Genomic DNA, 22536 nt, shown 5'->3' on the forward strand with positions numbered 1-22536 from the left:
AAGGGGAGACTCGTGGGTACCCATAGAACCCATTTTCATTCACATATCTTGAGGTCAGAGGTCAAGGGACCCCTTTGAAAATGGCCATGATCGTTTTTCCTCGCAAAAATTTAGTACAAGTTTGGAGCGTTATTTAGCCTCCTTCACGACAAGTTAGTATGACAGTCATCATAATGGATTCCTTAGGTTTTTTCTAGTTTCATATGATACCAGTATCTTCACTCTAGCTTTAAAACTGAGCCCACTACAACCTCCGAAATATCAATTGCCTTAATGTATTAAAGAAATTAGTGGCATTAAAACGAATTTGCGTTAATGTGTTATTATCCTGTTAACTTTGACAGCCCTAGTTACAATATCAACTATTATTACAGACTGAGGACATTTGCAAATGTTTCTTTTCTCTAGGCCATCATCTCTTTCTGCTTGCTCCAATCTCTTGAATGAATGAACAAACAAGACTATAATCTATTAGCATTAAGCTCTAGAAAACAAAAGGTACTCTTTATTTCCATTCTATACACTACTAATTTGAATGACAGTTGAATGCATTTGTGCCTTTAATCACTCATTCAATTCCAATGCACTGAATGACGGATGGTGAATGTGTCTCATTGAATGGTACCATTAGATTGATGCACTGTTCCTTTAAATGGAGAGAGAGGATGGGGAGCGGAGGGAGAGAGAGAAGAAGAAGAGAGGGAGAGTGAGAGATGTAGTAGAAAAGGGGGGGTTGTGTGTGCACTTTCTCTTTGTCTTGGAGAGGTGTGTGAGTTGAGCGTGATTTGACCGAAAGAAAAAGAAAGTGACTTGAGAGGAGATTACTGAAAAGAGCTGCGCATCTTTCAAGGATTTTTTTTCAACGTTTTTTAAGGAGGAGCTGACATTGATTGAACGTTTCTTAAGAGCATGTTGGACATGGAAACAAATGGCAAATATCACTGACCTCTGATGCTCACTTTTAAAAGGACTTGAAGGGACTTAAATGAGGACAAGTAAACAGTCTTGAAGAGATATTCTAAAGAAAAAAAGTGCTTGCTTTACTTCTGACTGCTTCTTGGTGGGACTTCAACAGCTGGATCAGTCTGAAGGTTTTTAAAGTTGACTTTGGGGAAATATTACAGGATATTTCATTGAGAGAGTTAAACCTTTCTGGTTATTCTATGGACATATGAATTTTGATACTACTTTTTTCATTTACTTTAATAAATAGTGACATAGTGAATGTGACATAGGTGGTGCCAACTGTTGAGATGTACTGGTGAATATTTCATCTAATTCGCAAAGGGTACAATCAATCAACATTGATTTTACTTCTTAGTCTAGAGGGAGAGTGACTGAGAGGAAAAAAATAATCATTCAAAAATATCCTCAACTACCTGCTTATCACCGGCTATTCTTAGTCTTAAGACATAAACCAGAAAGACCGAGAGATGGCACTGAAAGAAGGAGGAAAGGAGCTGGGGCGTGTTAAGACCGGGGACCAGCTTGGGGCCAAAGCCATTGCTGGGGCCCCTACAGCAGGTGGTGGGGTGGTGGTGGAGGTCAGGGAGAAGAAGGGACCTCTGCGGGCTGCGATACCCACAATGCCCTTCCCTTTGGCTGTTATCTGTCTGTTTCTGAACACCTTCATACCTGGACTCGGTAAGTTGGGAGTCACACTTCTCAACATGTGTAATTCATTCTCTTTATTCATTGTTGTTGTGTTTGTAAAAGTGAGGGGAACTGAGAAGAAACTCAATCAAATTAAGAAGAAAATAGTGAAACAACAGAAAAAGAGCGGGCGGGAAACTGGAAGACCCACACAGACATGCCAGCCAATAACAAGATAAACAAACATGAAGGAAATCAGAGGGGGATGTAGAGAGGCCATAAAGGTTGCACGGAAAGTTTGCAGGTAGTGCCAAAATTGAGTTTGGTCTAGCTTACTCACTAGTTTCTCCATTGCTCTATTATTTTCACACATAACTCAAACCTATATTTGCTAATGTGTGTGCATGTCGGTGTATCTTCCTCAGTGCATACATGTGTGAGAAAAAGGGTAAGAAAGATAGCGAGAGACGCCAGTGACACCTTGTGCTATAATAAGAGTGTCAGGGTGTAAATACACACAGCCTCAGTCTGCCAGGTGTTAATGCACACAGTGAGGTTGGCATGGTGAAATCGCATGACTCCAGGTATAAAAATCCATCACAGGTGTCATCGTTATGAGCAGCGATGTCACCGCAGTGGGTAGACTCAACATTTGTGTTTTTATCATGGGTAGAAATGTCGACACTGAAGTTTAAAGATGTGAACTTCGTTGCTCATTTTAGAAGACGTTTAAATAGCATCAGGAAAAGTATACATATATCCATATTGTGAATTTGGGAATGTTTTTCCAACAGTGGGCAACCCCTGGGTCTGAAAAGTGAAGCCAATGCGGAAGTGCCTTAAACTTGCATTCATTCTTACAGCCAGCAGTGGGTGACTCCTCGGGTTGCAAAAAGAAGTCTATGAGAAAATGAGCCTACTTCTCACTTGATTTATTACCTCAGTAAACATTGTAAACATGAGTTTATGGTCTCGATCCCTAGTTTCAAGTTTTCTTCATTGCAGCATGATGTTCATTTAGTAAATTATGGTCACATTTAGAGTCAAATAGACCATAAAGCAGGGGATGCTTTAGGGCGTGGCTACCTTGTGATTGACAGGTCGCTACCACGGTGTTGTCTGGTCTGGGAGTTGTCCCTGTTTTCGTCTTACAAATTTAAGCCTTCCTGTGACATTTTGGTAGCCTAAACATGTCTTAATCAGCGTTCGGTTCTACTTAGCTCAACCCTCTCATGTCACTTCTGGTTAGGATGTGTGTGCATGCGTTTCTGTGTTTAGTAAGATTATGTAACAACATCTGGTGGCTAAAAACACACACAAACACACATGGCATGCAGCATCAGCCTCATCAATATGTTGATCCTCACTTTGTATATGAGAAAGCCTGTGGAGCCAGACTGACTCACACACACTGTTTACTGTATCGTATTATCCACTGTCACTAAATGTCACACACGTTGGTACAGTATAAAACAACTTACAGTAAAAGACTTGTATGCAAGTAAGACATTGAGATCAGGCTCAATTTACATGCAAACATTCACACACAGTCATTCACTTATTACTGGTTCAACAAGTCCTCCAACCCATATGACCACAGGTTGTTTGCTCCTACCCTCCAATACAACCCACAGGAGCGTTTTCTAAATTAACGCCCCCTACTTAAACGTAACGTAGAAGTTTGGTTTGGTAACAAAACTACTTGCCTAGGTTTAGGAAAAGTTGCGGTTCGGGTTAAAATAAGTATGTTGTTATGTGACTGAACTGTAAGTTAACCTACGTCACGTCCATAACATTGTTAACCTACGTTACATATGTGGTGTAAGTTAAGTACACTACGTTTTCGCTCTTTATACTAGATCGTCTGACTTCCTCTTCATAATTACTACGGCCACTAGAAGTCGTCACCTAAGGGGACAGACACACCAATCCGACGCAAAGGCCACCAGTGGCGTCGCCTCACATCGCCTTTGTCTTGGCCAAAAAGTTGCACTCGAACACAGCGCAAAGACTACAGCCAACGGCCAACTACCATGTATGGTCTGCACCTGTGTGATATGAAATAACTCTCCACACCATCGGGGAAGCCTGAAGATTGAGGACTGCAGATATTCAAGCTGTTGTTATGATGCGTACAGTACATGAAACAAAGCGGCGTCTGTCGACCATTTTCACACCACTCTCACTCACCACCTAGCTTCATTCCAGATGGCCATGTCACTGTGAAAATATCCGTGTATTGGAATGATCAGGTGAGATGAAGATGAAAAATGAGAAGAGCATTCTGTGTTTTTCCTCTTGACTTTACTCGTTTGCTTGCTTTCCTCACGTCCGTTTCTCTTCTTCGTGCACCGATTCGTTTAAGTTGTACCGCCAATCAGAGTGATTTCTCTCACCAACGGTCTCCGCCCCGCCGATTCAACATGCTGAGTCGGCCGAAAAAACTCCAACACGGGCAGACTAGAGCCGACGGTGCAGTAACACCGAAAAAACACTAGGCCGAAAGATGCTCACCGACGGTCCGACGGCCGACCAACCCGACATACGCTGAAATACGTTGCTTGTACAAACGCCCTATGGGGTCGTTTTTTGGGGGAGGACAGTCTCATTAGTTTAGAGGTTCCGTTCAAAAGCAGCAGCACTTAAAATGATAATGAAGAGGAATTAATTTTAGAAATAGAATATAAATATGTAGCAATTAATGAAGTAAAAATCATTTTGTGTAAAGAGAAAACAGAGAAACATACAAAAATCAACAGAGAGAGAAACTCTGTTTTTCTCTGAAGGAATAATGTCTACATAGATTACTCAGAACCAAATAACCTAACATGTGTACCCTCCACCCCCCACCTTTGATCTATTGGATATAGCTCTCTGGAGACTTATTATGCATGTGTTCGTCATCTCTTCCATCTGCTATTTCTCTGTTATCCTTCCCTGCTGAAGGTTTTTGGCTTTAGATACCAAATTCTGAATCTTTTCTCTTATTCATTCATTCTTTTTCTCTCACTTTTACACACATTCAGCAGTCTATTTGCTGCAGCCTTTCTACAGTAAATGTTGAATCACCGAATGCTTGAAAATATCAAACAGCCGTTTAAACCCCCCCCCCCCAAAAAAAACAAGACAAATGATCACTTTTCCAACGTTTTGGCAGGAACGTTACCCCGGCATGTTGCCTTAGAAATTGTCCCCAACATGTTTGGAAAGCATCAAGGTGACACCTCATCTAGGTGTGTGTGTGTGTGTGTGTGTGTGTGTGTGTGTGTGTGTGTGTGTACACAGTATGTAGGTTGGCCTGAATGCCTTGACATTTCATTGAATAGCTGCGGTTGGTTGCCATGACAACGCTGACTGAAATGAACACAATGCATGCGTAGAGTGTGTCAATGCCATTTGGGTCTAACTGACTGAAACCTGCGCCTTTTTCTATTCAACCTAGTACTGTAAAATGACGAATAATGTAGGACACTTTTATATCACAGATATACATATATGGTCAATTCAGGGCATTTTGTGCTTTTTGTTTGCTACTGTAACATGAGACACACTTACAGCATAACTGAAACTTAAAAACTCACCTGAACTTTCAAAATTAAAGTCACATTTCCTGAAGATTACGTTAATAAGATTGCATACATGGAGTGTGTGAAATATAATGTATTCATTCATGTTTCAGATTAATTAACATTTGTCCACTATCATACTTCTTTGTAGCTGTGCTGCAGATACTGAATATCTATCAAGTCTTAGCTAGCCTGGCTTTGTCTTAAGGTGATGAAATTTGCCAAATAGCACCTCTAAAGTAAAAAAAATTAACGTGATCCAGCTGTTTCCCTCTTTTTTTAGTCTTCAAAAAAAGACTAAAACTGTACTATGCTACAGTAAGTGACTGCTAGCTCTAGCTTCAATTTACTGTACAAAGACATCTTCTCATCTACTGTAACTCTCAGAAAGGAAGGGAATAAGGTTCGTAGAATGTCAAACTACTCATTTTAAAGAAATTACAGTAAGGGTTGAATGTTGGTAGGAGACAAAGGAATAGTTTAACAGTTCAACAACTCTGCTTATTTACTTTATTGCTGAGAGTTAAGCCGAAGTTATACCTTCCGCGTCTGCAAGAAAGCGAGGGTCCACTGGGGTCTGCATGACATAAACTTTGTCATCAGAGGGTGTAGACTATGTGTAGGCTCTGTGCGGAGAGCAACTGACAATGCCGACCTATCCACGCAGCCACTGCGCTACAAGTGGTACTGCACATGTGTGGAGTGTGTTCTCCGAGCGGACAGTATAAACTGAACTACAATGCGACCGTGCTGGCCGCATACGCGTCCATTCGAGAGTATTAAGCCTCGGTTATACTTTCTGCAGGGACGGTCACACGGACATGAGCTCATGAGGAAATGTTTGGATCTTTTATAATCCATGCGGGTTTCTCCTCGCGGACATTCTCAAAGCTCCTCAAAGTTCTGTATTTTCTCTGCCCATCTGCATAGTTAGAAAAATGTTGATGTGCACAGACAGGCAAAAACCTGCCGCCCTTGTGCGGCAGGTTTTTGGGGTGAAGGGCCATGTCTGATGGTGTGGCGTCACTTTGGCCGTGCTGACACTCGCGACCCTCGACCCTTGATTCATGCTTGCCCCATCCATGAGGGTTTCCTTGTCACAATTCTACGTCAGCTCATGTCCGTGCGACCATCCTTGGGGAAAGCATAACTGAAGCTTAACAAGGCTACTTGAGAAGACCGATACTGCTCTCATGTTAGTGCGTTAACTATGGAGCTGGAGTGAGGAGGTAATTATGTTAACTAAGCATAAAGACTGGAAGCAGGGGGAAACATCTAGCCTGGCACTGTCCAAAGGTAAAACAAATATTCCTACCAGTACCTCCAAAGCCCTGTAACCACATATCTTGTGTGTTTAATCCATACACCAACAGAAATGTAAAAATGACAAGTTGTGGTTGTGGGTGGGAGTTAAGCGCTTTAACTATTACTTGAGTGAACAATAGCCGGGAGCAGCCAGGAAACCAGCGGAGAGGTGCAGTACAGAGTTGCATGGGCGGACAGGATTTCTTCTTCTTTTTTTAACCAAAAAGGACCTATTGACCTTTTTATAGGTGCTGGTAAGCATATTTTCGAATTTTGGACCGAGCCAGGCTAGCTGTTTCCCTTGTTTCCAGTCTTAATGCGAAGATAAATCAACACTGAGTAGATCTAGCACCATACTTAACGCACAGACGTGAGAGTGATATCGATCGGGAAAAAAAGTGAATCAGAATATTCCTCAAAATGTTGAATTACTCCTTTAAGATTCCATCACTAAAAGTACTTGATTATGATTAGGAAATGAATCATGGTTATGTTTAAAAGGAAACAAATGTAGACTGTTGGTACTCTAGGAGAGTAAGGATGCAAACAACAATTCCTGGTGAAAAAAATCCGACTCTAGTACACCATTTCACATACAGCGTAATAAAGCCACAGAGGCATGTGTTGTTTTCTGACTGTTCAGATTACAAAAAAATGTGTCAAATCTAAAATATATCATCACCAATCAGGTTTTATTTTTCCCCAGGTGAGCCTAAATGTGAGAAAAATGTGTGTATTTCTGAATATAAATAGTATACACCCAGTGCTCTACAGCAAATTGAAGGATTCAATCTGACAACCTCCTTTCTCTCGGGTCCGCCTGTTTTAACGTTACATTAATCCTGCATGACGTCGTGTTGACAGCACCTTAGATTGCCCCTGCAATGCAACGATGACTACACTGTTCTGAACTACCGTACTGAAGAGTAAGTCAAAGCGGCTGTTAGTCAGTGCAGTGTGAACTGATTAAAGAGCTGTCGACTTGTAAATAATTACACATACTTACTGTGAAGGAAGCAACAGCTCACCGCTCTAGTTGTGTTACGATCTTTGCCATATGAGGATGAGAAAGTGTGAGGCTCTGACACAAAGAGCTACAGTTAATATATGATTTGACCCTCAGTGAGTGTGTGGGTGGCAGAGGTCAAGTGTGGAGCGAATGGACTCACCACAAAAATAAGATGTAGGTCACAGTCAGATTAGAGTATGGTCTAGTTTTAGGGTCATGATTAGGCTCACAGACATACAATATATGGTTCACTTTAGGGCCTGTGGTTTGGGAAACAGGACTTCCCCAATTTGAAACTTGTTTTATGGTACACCGGAAATTACCACCCACATAGTGTAATCTGAATCTGATCAACCAGTTGCACATATTGTGGATGGCTGTAATGCTCATAAAAGGCTCTATCCTGCAGTGCACGACCGTACTATTGATTTAATTGCTGCTGCTGCTGAGGAGTAAACATTCCCATGTGATGCCAGGATGGTTTAATATCTCTCATGATCTGTTCAGTAACCAATCCGGTATCACGCCAAAGCGTGTAATAGACCTGCCTGTCCACTAGAGGATAGTGTGTCAGTGTCATGTTTTGCCTCGCCAAATCGTTGATTTTACATGCGTGTATGAAGGTGCAGCAGGGGCGACAAAACTACTTACTTATGTTTAGGAAAAACTTCATGGTTGAGCTTAAAATATGTACATAAACTAAGTACAGTACCATGGAAAACATGTCAAACGTCACTAAAAAGCACGTCACTTACAAAAAAAAAAACACTGGTCTCCTGGTTAAAAGTCCTGTGTTTGTTGGACCCATTCAGTCGATCTCCTCTCCTGCCAGCCATAAGCAATCTTTCTCCCTTTTTATTCTACATCACTAGCTATGAGCGTAGCATATTTGCGCAGTTGCATTTACATTGCAGTCAGTACAGACTACATGGCGTACAAATGACACACCAAAAGCAAGAACGGCGTTCTTATTGCACGCTTTTGCTTTGCGCATTATCGTGTCATTCATACACCTTTTCGTGCGACCGGGCTGTCCGTAACATCTCTAACTTTGTTTTTGTAGATGAAGGCCAAAGAGAAGTTTTAATCCTAGAAATCCTGTATATACGCTTTTTCTGATAAATGATCAAGTACCAGTCCCTGGTTGCAAATATATGTTAGTATCTTGGTCCTGTAGACAATTGTAATGTAATAGACAGATTCAAATTAAACATTTAAAATGTGCGTGGTTATATATTTTACTTAAAGTATGCTAAAATTGTTCCTCTCTTACCTCACTCTGTCTCTCCTTGGCCCTGTTCAGACCTGGAATTAAGATGTTTCCTGAGTGATCGGATCACAAGTGGACAGCTCTGAGTACAGGTGTGAACATACTCCAGACGCATTGAGATCCGATCGATCAGAGCACATTCGGGCAGAGGCGGCGGTGCCGGCTGCCGGTACAATAACCTTTTATTTTGCAGTTAATAAAATGTACCCGAATTCACGAATATGTAGGATATTACTACTGGCATTCCTAAATTGTTACGTCACAACGTCTGCTGTATTGACTGTGTGTTTACTACGTGTTTATTTGCATATAGAGCGGGGAAGTGAGATCCGATCACAAGTGGTCACTAAAGACACATGTGGAAACGCATTCTAATGCGAGGTGTGAACGTACTAAGAGCTGTCCACTTGTGAGCCGATCACTCATGTTAATACCAGGTCTGAACAGGACTTTTGATCTTAGTAGTGTAGGGCAGTAACACTTAACGTGATTACTGTAAATATTTTTAGCAGCGCGTTGTGTAACTGCGTTAAGAGTTACTAATCCCTGCAACACTCTGTCGCTATGACATTTTTAGGGGGTCGGATTGTTTGCAGTGTTGATATGAGTTTCATTCATGTGCGTTCAGTAGAAAGACTAGCCTACTGGAGGTGTGGGGAGGAGACTAGCTTCTGTGGAATAGCCTCTGGTAACTCCTGTTAAATACAGAAGATGCGTGGTTGTACAGCAAGCACCAGTGTTGGGCTGTGATTATTCAGTCATTACTGCATATGACGCCCAATTGGCTTTTTTCTTGAACACAATTATTACACACGGAAGGGCTATAATATGTTGAATGAATGTTTCTGAGCACCACAAATACCCCAAAATGACTGTATTATCAGATGATTTGATCCTTCTGGTCCAATAAAATTTTTCAAGTTGCTCATCAACACTGCTTTACAATACACCTGCTTTTCTCCTTTATTTTATCCCTTTGTTTCCCTTCTCCCTCTGTTTTTTTTTTTTGATCTCCCTATGTCTCTTTCTCTATATCTTTCACACTCTTACACTCCATCATTAACCTCCCACACTACCAGTGGGTGCTTTGTGGAGTTCTCTGTAATTATAGTCATTAGTCTGGGTAATATCTAGGCACAAACACATAGACACACACATGCACACACGCCATCTCCCACATGCGACATACCAGGGATCTAAGAGCTTCTCACACATGGCGGATTGTTAGAGTACATTCCTCAAACCGAGAGAGGTTTAATAAACCTCTATTATGGCAGTGGAGGACTGTTGAGCACATATACATTATATGTTCAATTTGTTTTATCCAACTGCACACATGCATACACAGCAAGCCATATCCTTGATGATTTGCTTTGTTCACATCAATTATTGTGTAGTTTGAAAGGCGCTGCATGAGGTCAGCGGCTACAGAGTGTGAAACAGTGAGATTATTTATTTTTCTTACTGCTTTGATATTGCCTGGGGTGTGGAGTTAATCTTTCATTAACAGAACATTTTCTTCAAATGATTTTATTCCCTTAACAGTCAACAGTTGCCATGTTTAAAGCCATGAATTATTATGTTTCATTAACTTCAGTTCATGAAACAAAGAGACATTGGAGGGATCATGAGAAAGCACAGAGCAGCAGCAGACTGGCTTTGCTTTGCAAAAGCATCACTGATCAGACACATATCAGGTGACATTTCCCTGGACATTAGATCTGAAAGTTGAACAGTGAATTAAAGCTGCTCTAATCAATATTTTTATATCAACAATGGATCAAATGACTCAGGCTGTTCTCATACACCCAGGAGACCGGTGTTTGTTCGTTAACACAATCTCTGTCTTCTCTCGCACACTCTGTATCTTACCACACAGAATTAGCAACTAGCTGGTGAACATAGTGGAGCATTTAGCAGCTAGAGAGCCAGATATTTCCCTCAGGAATCGGTAGAGACCAAAACAGAGCTAAAAGTAGAATGAAAATTGGACTTGCCCTGCTGGATGTGTAAAAAGGCAACCGTTTATAACATATTGACCACTAAAAGTTGATAATATGTCAGGTATTCTGTTAACAGCTTTTTTCCGCTGCCCCCAATAAATGGTTATTGGAGGTTTAAGGCATTTTTAAAGCAAAAAAGAAAAATTAGGGATGCACAGATACCGGATTGGATATTGGGCCGATACTGACTAAAATAGCTGAATCAGATATTGGTGACAATGGGGCCAATCTAGTCAATTCAGTTCTATGTTTATATACATTATATACTGGAATTTTTAAGTCTTGTCCAATTTGTTGCTACATTAAAAAGGTTTACAATTGAATTGTAAATCCTGTTCATTTTGAAAAACTTGCTGGTGTACGATTTTATTATTTAAAAACAATTCAGTAAAATTTTACCTTTGTATTTTACAAAGTTAGGAGAGAAATTTTTAAGTCAAGCCTGATCCAGTCACTTCCACACAGTGAGGCACGCGGTTTATAAATTTAACACTGGTACCCAAAGCCCCGGTTTCGCCATCGGTTTCGGGACTAAAAAAGTCGGATCGGTGCCTCCCTAAAATAAATCTCTGATGTGTATATTTGCTCATTTTCTTGAATACCTATCGGTTGGACTGTGCCGTCTAGAAAAACAAGCAATTTGAAAATCACATTGGCCTCTAGGAAATTGCTTTTCACTATTGCCTGACATTTTAAATAAAATAATGAAAATAATCGTTAGCTGAGCTCTATTTGACGTACATGTTGATGAGCAAATGCCCATTTCTTCAAACACTAATGATAGATCCTACTGTTCAGTGAACGCAACACACACGACTGCTATCTGAAAAACATACCCGACTGTATAAATCCTGATTTACATGCCAAAGATGGAGGTGATGTGTAACCATTCAGCCACCAGCTTGCTGTCAATCATGGTTCATGTGTGGAGGTGGGTAGCTCTACCAGGAGCCAGAGCATCTGCTGGTGGGCGTGGCCTCTGCGACCTGAAAATGTTTCCGTCTAATCAGACCATATCGGCTCTGGTGGAATCTCAGTTTAGCCCACTGTTGCTCTTTCTGTGAGATGCTCTGAAATGAGCATTGGTTAAAAGCTTGAAATGACTCTCTCCTGTTCCACATGTACAGTAAACTTTGCCTCCTTTAAAAACATTTGTGGGGCTGCTTACTATTCTGGGATTGTGTTTGTACCGGAGTTTGACTTTTTGGAAACCATTCCAAATAAGGCTAGCGTAGGGCATGTGAAAGTAAATGTTATGGTGTGCATTCAGATTTGTCAGAGATTATGGGACAAATTGGTATGTTTGTGTTTCTATAGAAAGATTCATTATGACAGATCCCCCCAGTTTTTCATTTTGCCTGATAACTCAATCAGAAAAGAGAGACATGTGTATAGAGACACAGACAGAGAGAAAAAACAGACTGAGAGAGAAAAAGCGATAAGAAACTTCTACATGAGTCGACTTTGGCCTTTCCTCGCTCCCGAGAAACGAGATGCAGCTGGCAGCCCGGCCGTTCTTGTTCCTCCCTCCCCCCACCTGCTCGGCTTGCTCTGTTATTTGAATTCCTCCAATGTGACAAGAAATGGAGCTAGCAGAAAGAGAAGGGCCAAGGCCATGATGCACACAACGCCCACTAGGCATTTCCTGTGTCGCATTCAGTATTCACAGTGTTCAGCTCAGTATTTGCAAAAGGGTACAAAAAGCCTGCAGAGAGAAGGTCTAAACATCATGGACTTCATGAATCAATCATTAAGAAAACACCTCGCATTCACACAGTTTTGCAGAAGACATTTTTATAATCAATGAGACTTTGTGAATAAATACTAACGAAATAAATATTCTGAGTGGAACCAAAAGACAGACTAATGTCTTACTTCATTCAACGAATATTAACCAGCCGGTTTAGTGACACTTAACAATAACTGCTGTAATGCAGAATCACATCAAGGCTATTTATACAGTCTGAATTGTGAAAACTGGCATGTCTCACAAATTAGTGTTGGAATTGAAAACATGCTCAATTATACAAGCCCCGTGGACGTGAAGTAAAACAGAATAAATATTACAGAATGCTATTAAAAAATGAAGGGAATAAAAACTACTGCAGCCCTTAAAATGTGTTTTGGAACAAGATTTGGGTGCATCATTTGATGATAAATGGGATGAAATCTAAAACATTCCACCTGAAACGCAGGGGAGATGAGGTTATTATGAACGTCACAATTAGGGCTGCACAATTAATCAAAATGTTATTGAAATCGCAATATGGCCTACTGCAATTTTCAAATCAAATTAGTTAAAATCGCAATATTTCTTAAAGGCAAAATGTGTGTCAAAATAACATTTTAAATTAAATATTGTGGTGCTGCAGATATGTCTTGGCCTACACATAATATTCTACAGGCTTTAGAAAACATCCTTGTTTGGTACAGATCCCCGCAAAAATCACACCATGTTTATATGTTTTTCAATGAAAATGAGAATAATGGTGTAAAAATGATCCTCCCTCTAATATCGCAAACCATATTGCAATTGCAATATCAGTCAAAATAATCGCAATTTGATATTATTTCAAAATCGTTCAGACCTATGTCACAAGTATGCAGTTTGTATTTTTGGAGGTATTGTCTGTTTTTCTGCAATCATTGACAGACTGAACACTGATGGAAAAAAATGATTGCATTGCAAAGTATTCTCAGGAACTGCCTTCAGGACCCAATTCTCAGGATAGGATAACAGTGTTAGGAAAAGTTGCATTTGAAAGAATGTCCCATTCACAAAAATGAATGTATGGATGTCAGGTAGGCTGAAACAAACACTGCTAGAGTCCCTGTAAAATAATGCCAAAGAAAACACTGCAGGCTGGCACAGTGATAGATAAGTAGGCAAATCTAAATATGTCACTGATAATATGAGGTAGACCTATGATACAAAGTAAAATCCATATTCTATATATATCCTATTCATGAAGGAATGTTGTCATGGAAACATCCTGTAATGAAATAATCTTATTTGTGTGCACCGAGACACATGCATGCTTCTATGACACATGCACAGCACACACACAGTTCTGTACAATGAACGGGGCCCGGGAGGTCCAGGTCTCCAGATAACAACATAAGGAGTGATATTGGATTTCATTCAGGCAGACAAGGATCGTCCGCAGAGATAATCCGGTTTTCAGCCCAGTGGAAGCGGGCATCGCCATCGATGTGTCCGCGTTTTTCTGTGCTCTTTTCCAAGGCAGAGATCCCCCGCTGCAGTGGCAAGATAAGTCACCGACGACAGCCACTTAAATACTGACACATTTGGTCAGGGACGCTGAGTGGATGGTGTGAGATATCGCTGTGTCAAGCAGCTTCACTCTACAACCTGAAACCCGTTATTTCTTCTGGGCAGAGGAGATTCATTTCATTTTAGCTACTGGAACTCTACTATGACCCCCGACTTTTCAAGAGGTTGAAATGTTTGGTTTATAGTGAAACAGCTTGACAACTATCAAATGGATTGATTGAGATATCCATGGTGTCAAGACGAAACTTTGGTCATCCAACGACATTCCCATCAGTCATTGGCACTGGTGGATTCATGCCCCCATATTCAGAAAAATGCCGCAAAAGTGCCCTCTTGGATGGCCTTATGGTGGATGATTTTTTTCTAGTGGAGAAAATGTCTGGGTTGCCTTTCTAGTAAAGAAAAGGTGATGAGGTCCCCTCTATGGGTGCCGTTTCAGTGAAGAAAAGGTGATGAAGTCCCCTCTAGGGTGCCCTTCCGGTGGAGAAAACATGATGAAATCACCTCTAGGGTGCACTTCCAGTGAAGAAAAGGTTATGAAGTCCCCTCTAGGGTGCCCTTCTAGTGGAGGAAACATGATGAATCCCCTCTAAGGTGCCCTTACAGTAAAAACAAGATGAAGTCCCCTCTAGGGCGCCCTTCTAGTGGAGAAAACATGATGAAGTGCCCTCGAGGTGCCCTTAAAACTGAGAAGATGTGATGCATATAGGCCGCCCTACATTCTAGATAACTTTCTGCGTGCTGGTGCCCTTTCAATTTATTCCGCCCTTGCCCCTTAGACAGCCTGAGTTCACCACTAGTTATTGGGTTTAGTGCTAATTAGCAAATACTAACACGCCAAACTAAGATGGTAAACATAACCTGCATCAGCATGTTAGCGTACTGTATTAGCATGCTGACGTTTAATTCAAATTACACTGAAATTTACTTGTGTCGTGTTTTCAGTAGAGGTTAGCATGAGTCTCTTCTGGTTTATTTCCTTGGAAAGTCTGCTGTCTGGTATTCTTCATTGGGAAATTAACCAGAGTGGAAAACTCTTTCCAAGTCTTTGCATCATGTTGGGCTAAACACATCATGGAGACAAATGCATAGTTGTAATACCATCCATCAATCAGGGCTGTTGAAAAGAAATAATGAACTGTATAGTTTTAGTTTTTTGGTAACAGGATGTTTTTGCTGTTTTTGTCCCACAGGTACCTTCATCTCAGCGTTCACGGTGCTGTGTGGAGCTCGCAGCGACCTGATCTCAGAGCGAGGCGTTTGTTGTGTGTTCTGGCTCAACGTGGCAGCAGCCCTCATCCAGATACTGACAGCTGTTATCATGGTTGGATGGATCATGAGCATCTTCTGGGGAATGGACATGGTCATCTTGGCAAGTCAGTACTTGTCCAGCTGTGTTTATCTTTCTGTCTGACAGTCTTCTCTTCACCTCTCTTTTTTTATTTCAGTCTTGTCTCCTTTTTTCCTTTTGTTTGTCAGTCTCACACATGACATGCAGTAGGTGGAGTTCATCCAAACAGCTATAAAAGTTCACAACGAGAATATCAAATCACAATACTTGTGTAAAAACTCGGAGTCAGGGTTAACATTGGTGTCACACAAAGGTCATGATTACCACAGCCTGTAGAGATGTGGGAAACTGGCCAATTGGCCTTTTTTTGACTTATGCTGATTAAGGGAACTAATAGCCTTCTTAAAAAAATATTTGTGTCCCGTATTTTAAGATTTATATATATAGTAACTTTATTGATCCCGAGGGAAATAGCTTTCCGATGCAACCCATGGTGGGGGCTCCGACCGGCTGAGCAGAATCCTTCAGAGCTGCATTACACATGGACTTGCAGCCCATGGATGTATTAAGAGAACTGGATACAGCGTTGGAGGCGGGACACGGTTCATTCCTATGAAAGTTGCTCAGTGGCGCATGATGCCAAAATGGCTCAACTTCCGACTGGTAAAGTACCCGGATCTTCCGGGTTCTTCAACATCCATTGGGCCCATGATGCAGGCGCAGTAGCGTCCACTCGGTCACGGGGTCACAGCCGACACGCTGTCGTCAAGGCTTGCTAACTCCGCCTCCAAGCGCTCCGTCTGGGTCTGATTCACATGAACGGAGGAAGGGAAATAACTCTGGATTCTGCTATTAGTGCATTTTACAACTTTTAGGCCCTTATGGTTTAAATAAAGACTATTCAAGTGTTCATACTGGGAAGTTGATTCACCTCAAAAGAAAATATCCGCTGTGTTAAAAGACGTCTCTTTTCCATTGTAAGTCTATGGGAAAAAGTATTTTTGGGCCCAATGGCATCACGTGACGGACAGGTTGCTCAGCACATGAACTTGAGCTCTTTTTTGTGGGAAAATAAGAAAAATATAGAATAACGCCAGTCTTACTGTAGAAGCTCTGCACGACACTTATTTGTTTAAAAGGATTTTATATTTTTCTTGCAGAAACATCAGATATAAGAAAGAAAGAAAGAAAGAAAGAACAGCGGTAGATACAGAGAACAGACATGGGAGAGGTTGGGTGATTTAACTGCCTTGTCTGTCAGAAAGTAGTGTGTTCTCCTCAGGCATTGATGCGTGAACAAGTGTACACACACACACTAACGCAAAGAGTCACTATTCTCTCTCTGCACCGAAGCAGCCTTTGAATTACCACGGCGCTCTCGCCTTTGTGTGTACAAGTGTGCATTTGTGAGGTAATTGCTGCCTGCGTGTGCAACCCAATGCGTGTTGGTACGTACACGCATGCAAGAATCTGTGTGTTTATGTGTGTGCTGTCCAGTAATTGTGTGTGTGTGTGTGTGTGTGTGTGTGTGGGAGTGAGTGAGCGGACCCCCCGGTGCGTTTCTGTTTGCTGCTCCCCACTGTTATTCAGGCCTAGGGGCACGCGTCTTATTCAATTGTTGCTGCTAAAAATCTATACTCCTGTTTGCGCTCGTGGCATATTGAATATTTATATTGAATATAAAAACCATTTTCTTGTTAGCTCTTAAGGCCAGGGTGAAATCATGCATGCCACTTGCTTCTAAGATCAATTATTATTCAACAACACAATACGTGTCTTTGTAGCTTTGGGATGCTCTTATTCAGCTATTCCCTTTTTCTTCCTCCATGCAATGAATCACTCTGATAATGTGGCATATTTATTTACTTCTCCTTCCCTCTCTGATGAGCCTATGTTGCATATGATCAGTGTACTTCTCCCTCTTCTTCTACCCTGCTCCCTCTCTTCTCTTCCTCCTGTCTATCTAATGATCACGGTATTATCTTCCTCCCACTGATCGCCTTCCTACTGCCTCTTTCCCTAGCTAATGATTGTTCCTATTTGATCTCGCTCCCTCTCTTTCACATTATTCCTCCCACTCTCTGCCCGCCCCCCCAGTCTCCCTTTCCACCTCGGTTTCTTTTATTTCGTCCCTGTTTCTGTTCATCGATCCAGCAAACCAGGGTGATGTTACTCTATGTGTCTTCATTTGATCATAAATCTGAGTTAAAGCGAGGTCAGCTCATGTTGAAAGAAGATTTTTCTCTTCTCTTGAAAGTTACTAGAATGCTCTGCGTGAATTTCTCTTTTTGTCCACAAAGCCTGTTTTGTGTTACTTTAATACAGCTTCTGTATTATAATACTTGAAAAACGTGTGGTAACTGTCTCTCTTGTCTCTTCCCTCCTCACTCTGTTCTCCCTCTTCATGAACCAAAGTTTCTGATGGTAGGTGTTTCTCTTTTTTCCTCACTCACTAACAGTCCCACAGCGAGTTTATCACATTGTGGAGTGATGTGTAGAAGCACGTCACAGAAATAATGAATAGTCAGCTTTGCTATATTTAACATGGATTCCGAATAAGCCAAAATAAATAACCACATTTCCCCAGGCTTAGAAATACTTATAAAAACATTAATTCAGAACGTTCTCACGATCTTTCATCTGGGTGGACAGGAATCTCATATTATGTTCAGCCTAAATCTCAGGAACTCAAGCATTTAAAGGTCGAGGAGTCAACGTTAGCGGTCTAGAAATTACTAAAAGGGTTAGTTCGGATTTTTTAAAGTGGGGAAATATGTATACTCCTGTGTTCCGCAAGGTAAAATGACTGTTTTTGTCAATGGAGTCTGGTGGCTTTGAAGAGAGCGATACAACGGTGGAAAGGGCTGTCTGATGGCGAGGTAAAGCGGCTGTGGACGGGAGCAGCAAAAAAACTTATTTTAGCCAGTTAAAAAAAACATTGGGCTAGTAAATCTAACAACTCACTCGCCTGATCAGGCAAGTGGTAAACAAGTATTAAACACATTGTTTTTTCCCAAAGCTGATGATGGAAGTAGCTGAGAAGTGAGTCATCATTGCTTCCTTCTCACCTCAGAGTTGCACAAGCGCAGTACCGATCAGGAGAAAATGGCGGCGAGTAAAGACAAAATTTATGAGCTGAAGTTGTTCGTAGTAGTTGGGTGGCGTTAGAGGATGTGGGCGAAACTTCAGATTCATTTACTTAAATAAAGATTAATCATGACAATTAACTTTAGTCTTTGTTGCTATTTGATAACCGCTTATATATATAATAAGTTTTATTGTAAAATGATGTGTTACCAAATTGTTTTATTTATATATATATGTATATATATATATATATATATAAAAAACAATTTGGTAACACATCATTTTACAATAAAACTTTGCAAGTGCAAAGCCAAGATACGTTATCATTACACGTGTTCAACAGGCATAAACATGATGAAACGGTTAAACATGTAGGAAAGCGATATTTCAATCTGCTTTGTCCGCCGTCTCTCATCCACCACTGCTATGTTTACACAAGCACAGCGCATTGGCTCGGGCGGCTAAAATTGTTTAACATTAACATTGTTAACACAGTGAACAGTGAAGCAAAAAACTGTGTGCTTTGTGGAGCTGTAACACTTCTGTTTTTAGAAATGTTGGCTCATTAATAAGAGAAGTTTCTTATTTGTCACTGATGGAGTTTGTTGAAGTTTCTATTCAAAAAACATAATGCAAGCCAGACTGGTATTGTTTGCCACTTTGGGAAGCTGGGGTAATGGCTTGCCAGCCAATGGGCTACTTGATAAAACATCAGCTCCTAATGCTCCAGCCAAGCTCATTTTTGGTTGTTGCTTTCATTTCTCTAAATTAAATGAAATGGAGAAAGGCAATTATTGTAAAAAAGTTCAAAATAAATGTTTTATAATTGCATGAAGCGCTCTAAAATCCTCTTAACTGTGGCTGTAAAAGCCAGATAATAGATTTTACAATTATTTCTATAAGCATTCAAATGTCTCTCTCTCTCTTCTCTTCCTCAGGCTATAGAGACCAGGGTCTTCCTCAGGATGTCTGAGAGAGGTCGCTCTCATGTTTACTGATGGATCACATGGACAGTTTGACCTCTTTAACCTCCCTGATGCCCGTTGGTGACCTTCACCTTTTGTGATGACCTGTAGCGGTCTGTCTTTCACATGCCGGACCACAGAGAGAAGCAGAGACATTAAAATTAATTAGCCACATGGGGAAATACAGAAGGAACGAATCAGCTGACTGCTTCTGATCGCACGCTGCTGATTGGTTGAGACCACATTTACATTTGAGTTAAACGGAATGGGACGGGGAAAAAGAGACTAAAGCTGTACAGTCACAAGAAAAACAATGTGTTGTGCATTTTGTTGAGTAATTATACCGGTGAATTCTGTCTTTTGATATTTTTATTTGATCTATTTGACAAAAAACAAGACCAGACTACATGTTTCCTACATGACAGGATGGAGAAAATGAAGGAGGAAGTCATGACTCTGTGAGAAAATAAAAATATTGAGTTGCAGTCAGACAGATGAAAAAAAAAATATTTGGCTCCTAACGGTGTTTCCAGAACCAGCGTGACCAGAGTTTCCCCTGCCATAGCCACTTTGCTTAAAGCGGTTTATCTTAGTGGCCTTTCCTTTGTGAAACTGATACCACATCGCTGCTCTGAAGACATACAATATATTTCACTATCATCAACTCTCACTATAAAACATATTCCATCTTTTATAAATTGTTACCGTCTACAGCCAGAACAAAATCACGGTGACTTGCCACTAAATCTGACAATCACTGAGCACAGAATCAACAATTATTCACGCCATGAATGTGCAGCAAGCATGTCTTCCACTGGAGCATGTGATCAAACTATAAATGGCTCTGATACGTGATATTCAATATAGTGAGTTTGAATGATAACTTTGCGACCAATCGATCAGCCTATATAGTTATTGTAGCTACAATATTTCCTTTTTAAGGCTGCGTTTTACTGTAATAGCAACACATCTTTAACACGCAGAGTCTCACTGCTGGTCACAAGATGTGTGTCATCCTAAAATTACAGGGCTGTGTGAAACATGATTCATGCCTCCTGACAATATTTGATTTTAATTTTCACACCTCTTGAATGTGTAAATCAGTGTCAGAGAGATATCGCACATTATTAAAACATAGCATCTATCAAATTATAACAATATGCCACTCTGGGGAACCATATAGTCTCCATCCTGTGTCACATTATGACAAAGATACATGATGTCATTTAAGTCTGTGACTGAGGTGCTTTGTTTAAACATATATTTTTGACTTGTTCAATAAGTGAGTCAAAAATTCACATAAATAGATTAATATTAAAACCAGAAAGAAATTAGGTTGTGGAGTTCACTGTTCTGTGTGTACATTGTGTATATATTATTGTGTGGGTGTTTGTGTGTGTGATTGATAGCGTGCAATATTGGAAAAGGAGATTGGAGAATATACAGGATGGCCTTGGTATAACTATGTGGGAAGGTCAATCAAAAAGTTGTATTATGTAACACAACTTGCCTTGGAATAATCGATCCAAACAAAGCCTTTCCCATGATACCACATCGGCTTTCTCATGCACTGTATCATTGGCTCACTTCCCTGAAAAATGATCCAAGAGTACCAAAAGTCAAAGAGCCTTAAACAAAAAGAATTAAACCAGCTTAGCCTCAGCCATCACAGTAATGGAAAGTGGATCAATATCGCTGCGAGTGTTTTGCAGGAAACTCAGTTACTGCTGAACAAACTGAATGGGCTCCAACTGGGCCTATTTGACAAAATGCCACTTACAGTACAACTTAAAAAAAAACAAAACAGAATTGCAGATTATTACCTCTCTTGTCATATGGGACAGATTCAGCAAAAGTCATGCCACATTTCTGGAAAAACGTGGAGATGCATTTATTTATGGCAACTTCCCAATTTTGGTTGTGCCTCTACACTAGGGATGCACCGATACCGATACTGGATCGGATTGGATATAAGGCCGATGCTGACTCAAATAGCTGTATCGGGTATCGGTGACAATGCGCTGATCTATTCAATTAAATTCTATGTTTGTATACAATATACATTATATACTGGATTTTTTGATTTCTTACCAATTTGTTGCTGCATTAAAAAGGTTTACACTTGAATTGTAATTCCTGTTAATGTGGCAGGTGTACGATTTTATTATTTCAATACAACTCAGTAAAATGATCTATGTATTTATTTGTTACATTTTGTTTTACAAAGTTAGGAATGCAATGTTTAAGTCAAGCCTGATCCTGTTTCCACACAGCTTATTAATTAAACATTGGTATCGGATAGGTACTCGGTAGCGGCCGATACCCAAAGCCCAAAGCCCAGGTATCGGGACTGAAAATCGGATGGGTGCATCCCTACTCTACAGAAACCCAAACTTCATGTGCATAATTCACAATGTCGTTTTACCTTCTTGTTCATTTGATTTTCTACTGGTGATGTATCTCTTTGATTTGGGTTTTTTTTATTATCCCTTTAGGTGATACGGTGCTTTCAAATGTAACTCGTGAGCTCGTGTTTACAACATGGGAAGTCGTGGACACAATATGTTTGGCGTTCAAGTGGTTAAGTCGTGACAACATCGCTGCTAGGCAACATGTTAACGTGGCTGTCGCCGTCTGGAAGCCCCAGAGGCTAACAATTAAGCAAGCTAGCAAGTGGTAACATAATGCAGGAAATGCAATGGCATAATGACAGAGGCCGTTGGGAATATCAACTCTTTCCTCAGACTTATGATAAAATTACAAAGAAAAACAATATACGACTAAAATTTCAATATATTAACTTATTATGCACCAAAAAATTTACTTCCATGGCCTCCGCCATTTCTGACGTCAACAAACACGTCACAACTCGTAAACTTAGAGCTTTCCGAAACTTTCCACTTACGAGGTTGCGAATGCAACACGAGGGGGGCGTTCATATGGACTCTTCTCGTGAACACGGTGAACACGACCCCTTTGAAGGCACCAATAATTATCTTCATTATCTTAGCCAAATGCCTTTTTAAGAGTACTGCTGTATTTTGGATGACCACACCGATGTTTTTCTGTGTATAATGTTGTACAGTGTTTCTATGTGAGACAGATGATGATGATGTCTGTAACGGTGATGATATGTTATGCCTTACAAATGA

At 40.6% G+C, this 22536-nt stretch overlaps 2 protein-coding genes across 2 annotated transcripts in view; one reads left to right on the top strand and one right to left on the bottom strand.

Moving 5' to 3' along the window:
- Positions 1–22536, bottom strand: part of med23 (mediator complex subunit 23) — a 130014-nt gene that overhangs the window by 106287 nt on the left and 1191 nt on the right. The window lies entirely within an intron of this gene.
- stum (stum, mechanosensory transduction mediator homolog) lies at positions 353–21183 on the top strand. The gene is made up of 4 exons (XM_037751121.1): positions 353–1644; positions 15235–15417; positions 17748–17756; positions 19358–21183. The coding sequence occupies exons 1-4, from the start codon at positions 1434–1436 to the stop codon at positions 19390–19392; spliced, it is 438 nt and encodes a 145-aa protein (XP_037607049.1). The 5' UTR covers positions 353–1433; the 3' UTR covers positions 19393–21183.

Source organism: Sebastes umbrosus, chromosome 18, assembly GCF_015220745.1.
Source record: "Sebastes umbrosus isolate fSebUmb1 chromosome 18, fSebUmb1.pri, whole genome shotgun sequence".
NCBI lineage: Eukaryota > Metazoa > Chordata > Actinopteri > Perciformes > Sebastidae > Sebastes > Sebastes umbrosus.

Bases quoted from the DNA above. Each gene is read 5' to 3' on its own strand.
- stum (XM_037751121.1), top strand. From the start codon at position 1,434: ATGGCACTGAAAGAAGGAGGAAAGGAGCTGGGGCGTGTTAAGACCGGG. The intron at 1,645-15,234 runs GTAAGTTGGGAG...TTTGTCCCACAG, and splicing joins CACCTTCATACCTGGACTCG to GTACCTTCATCTCAGCGTTC.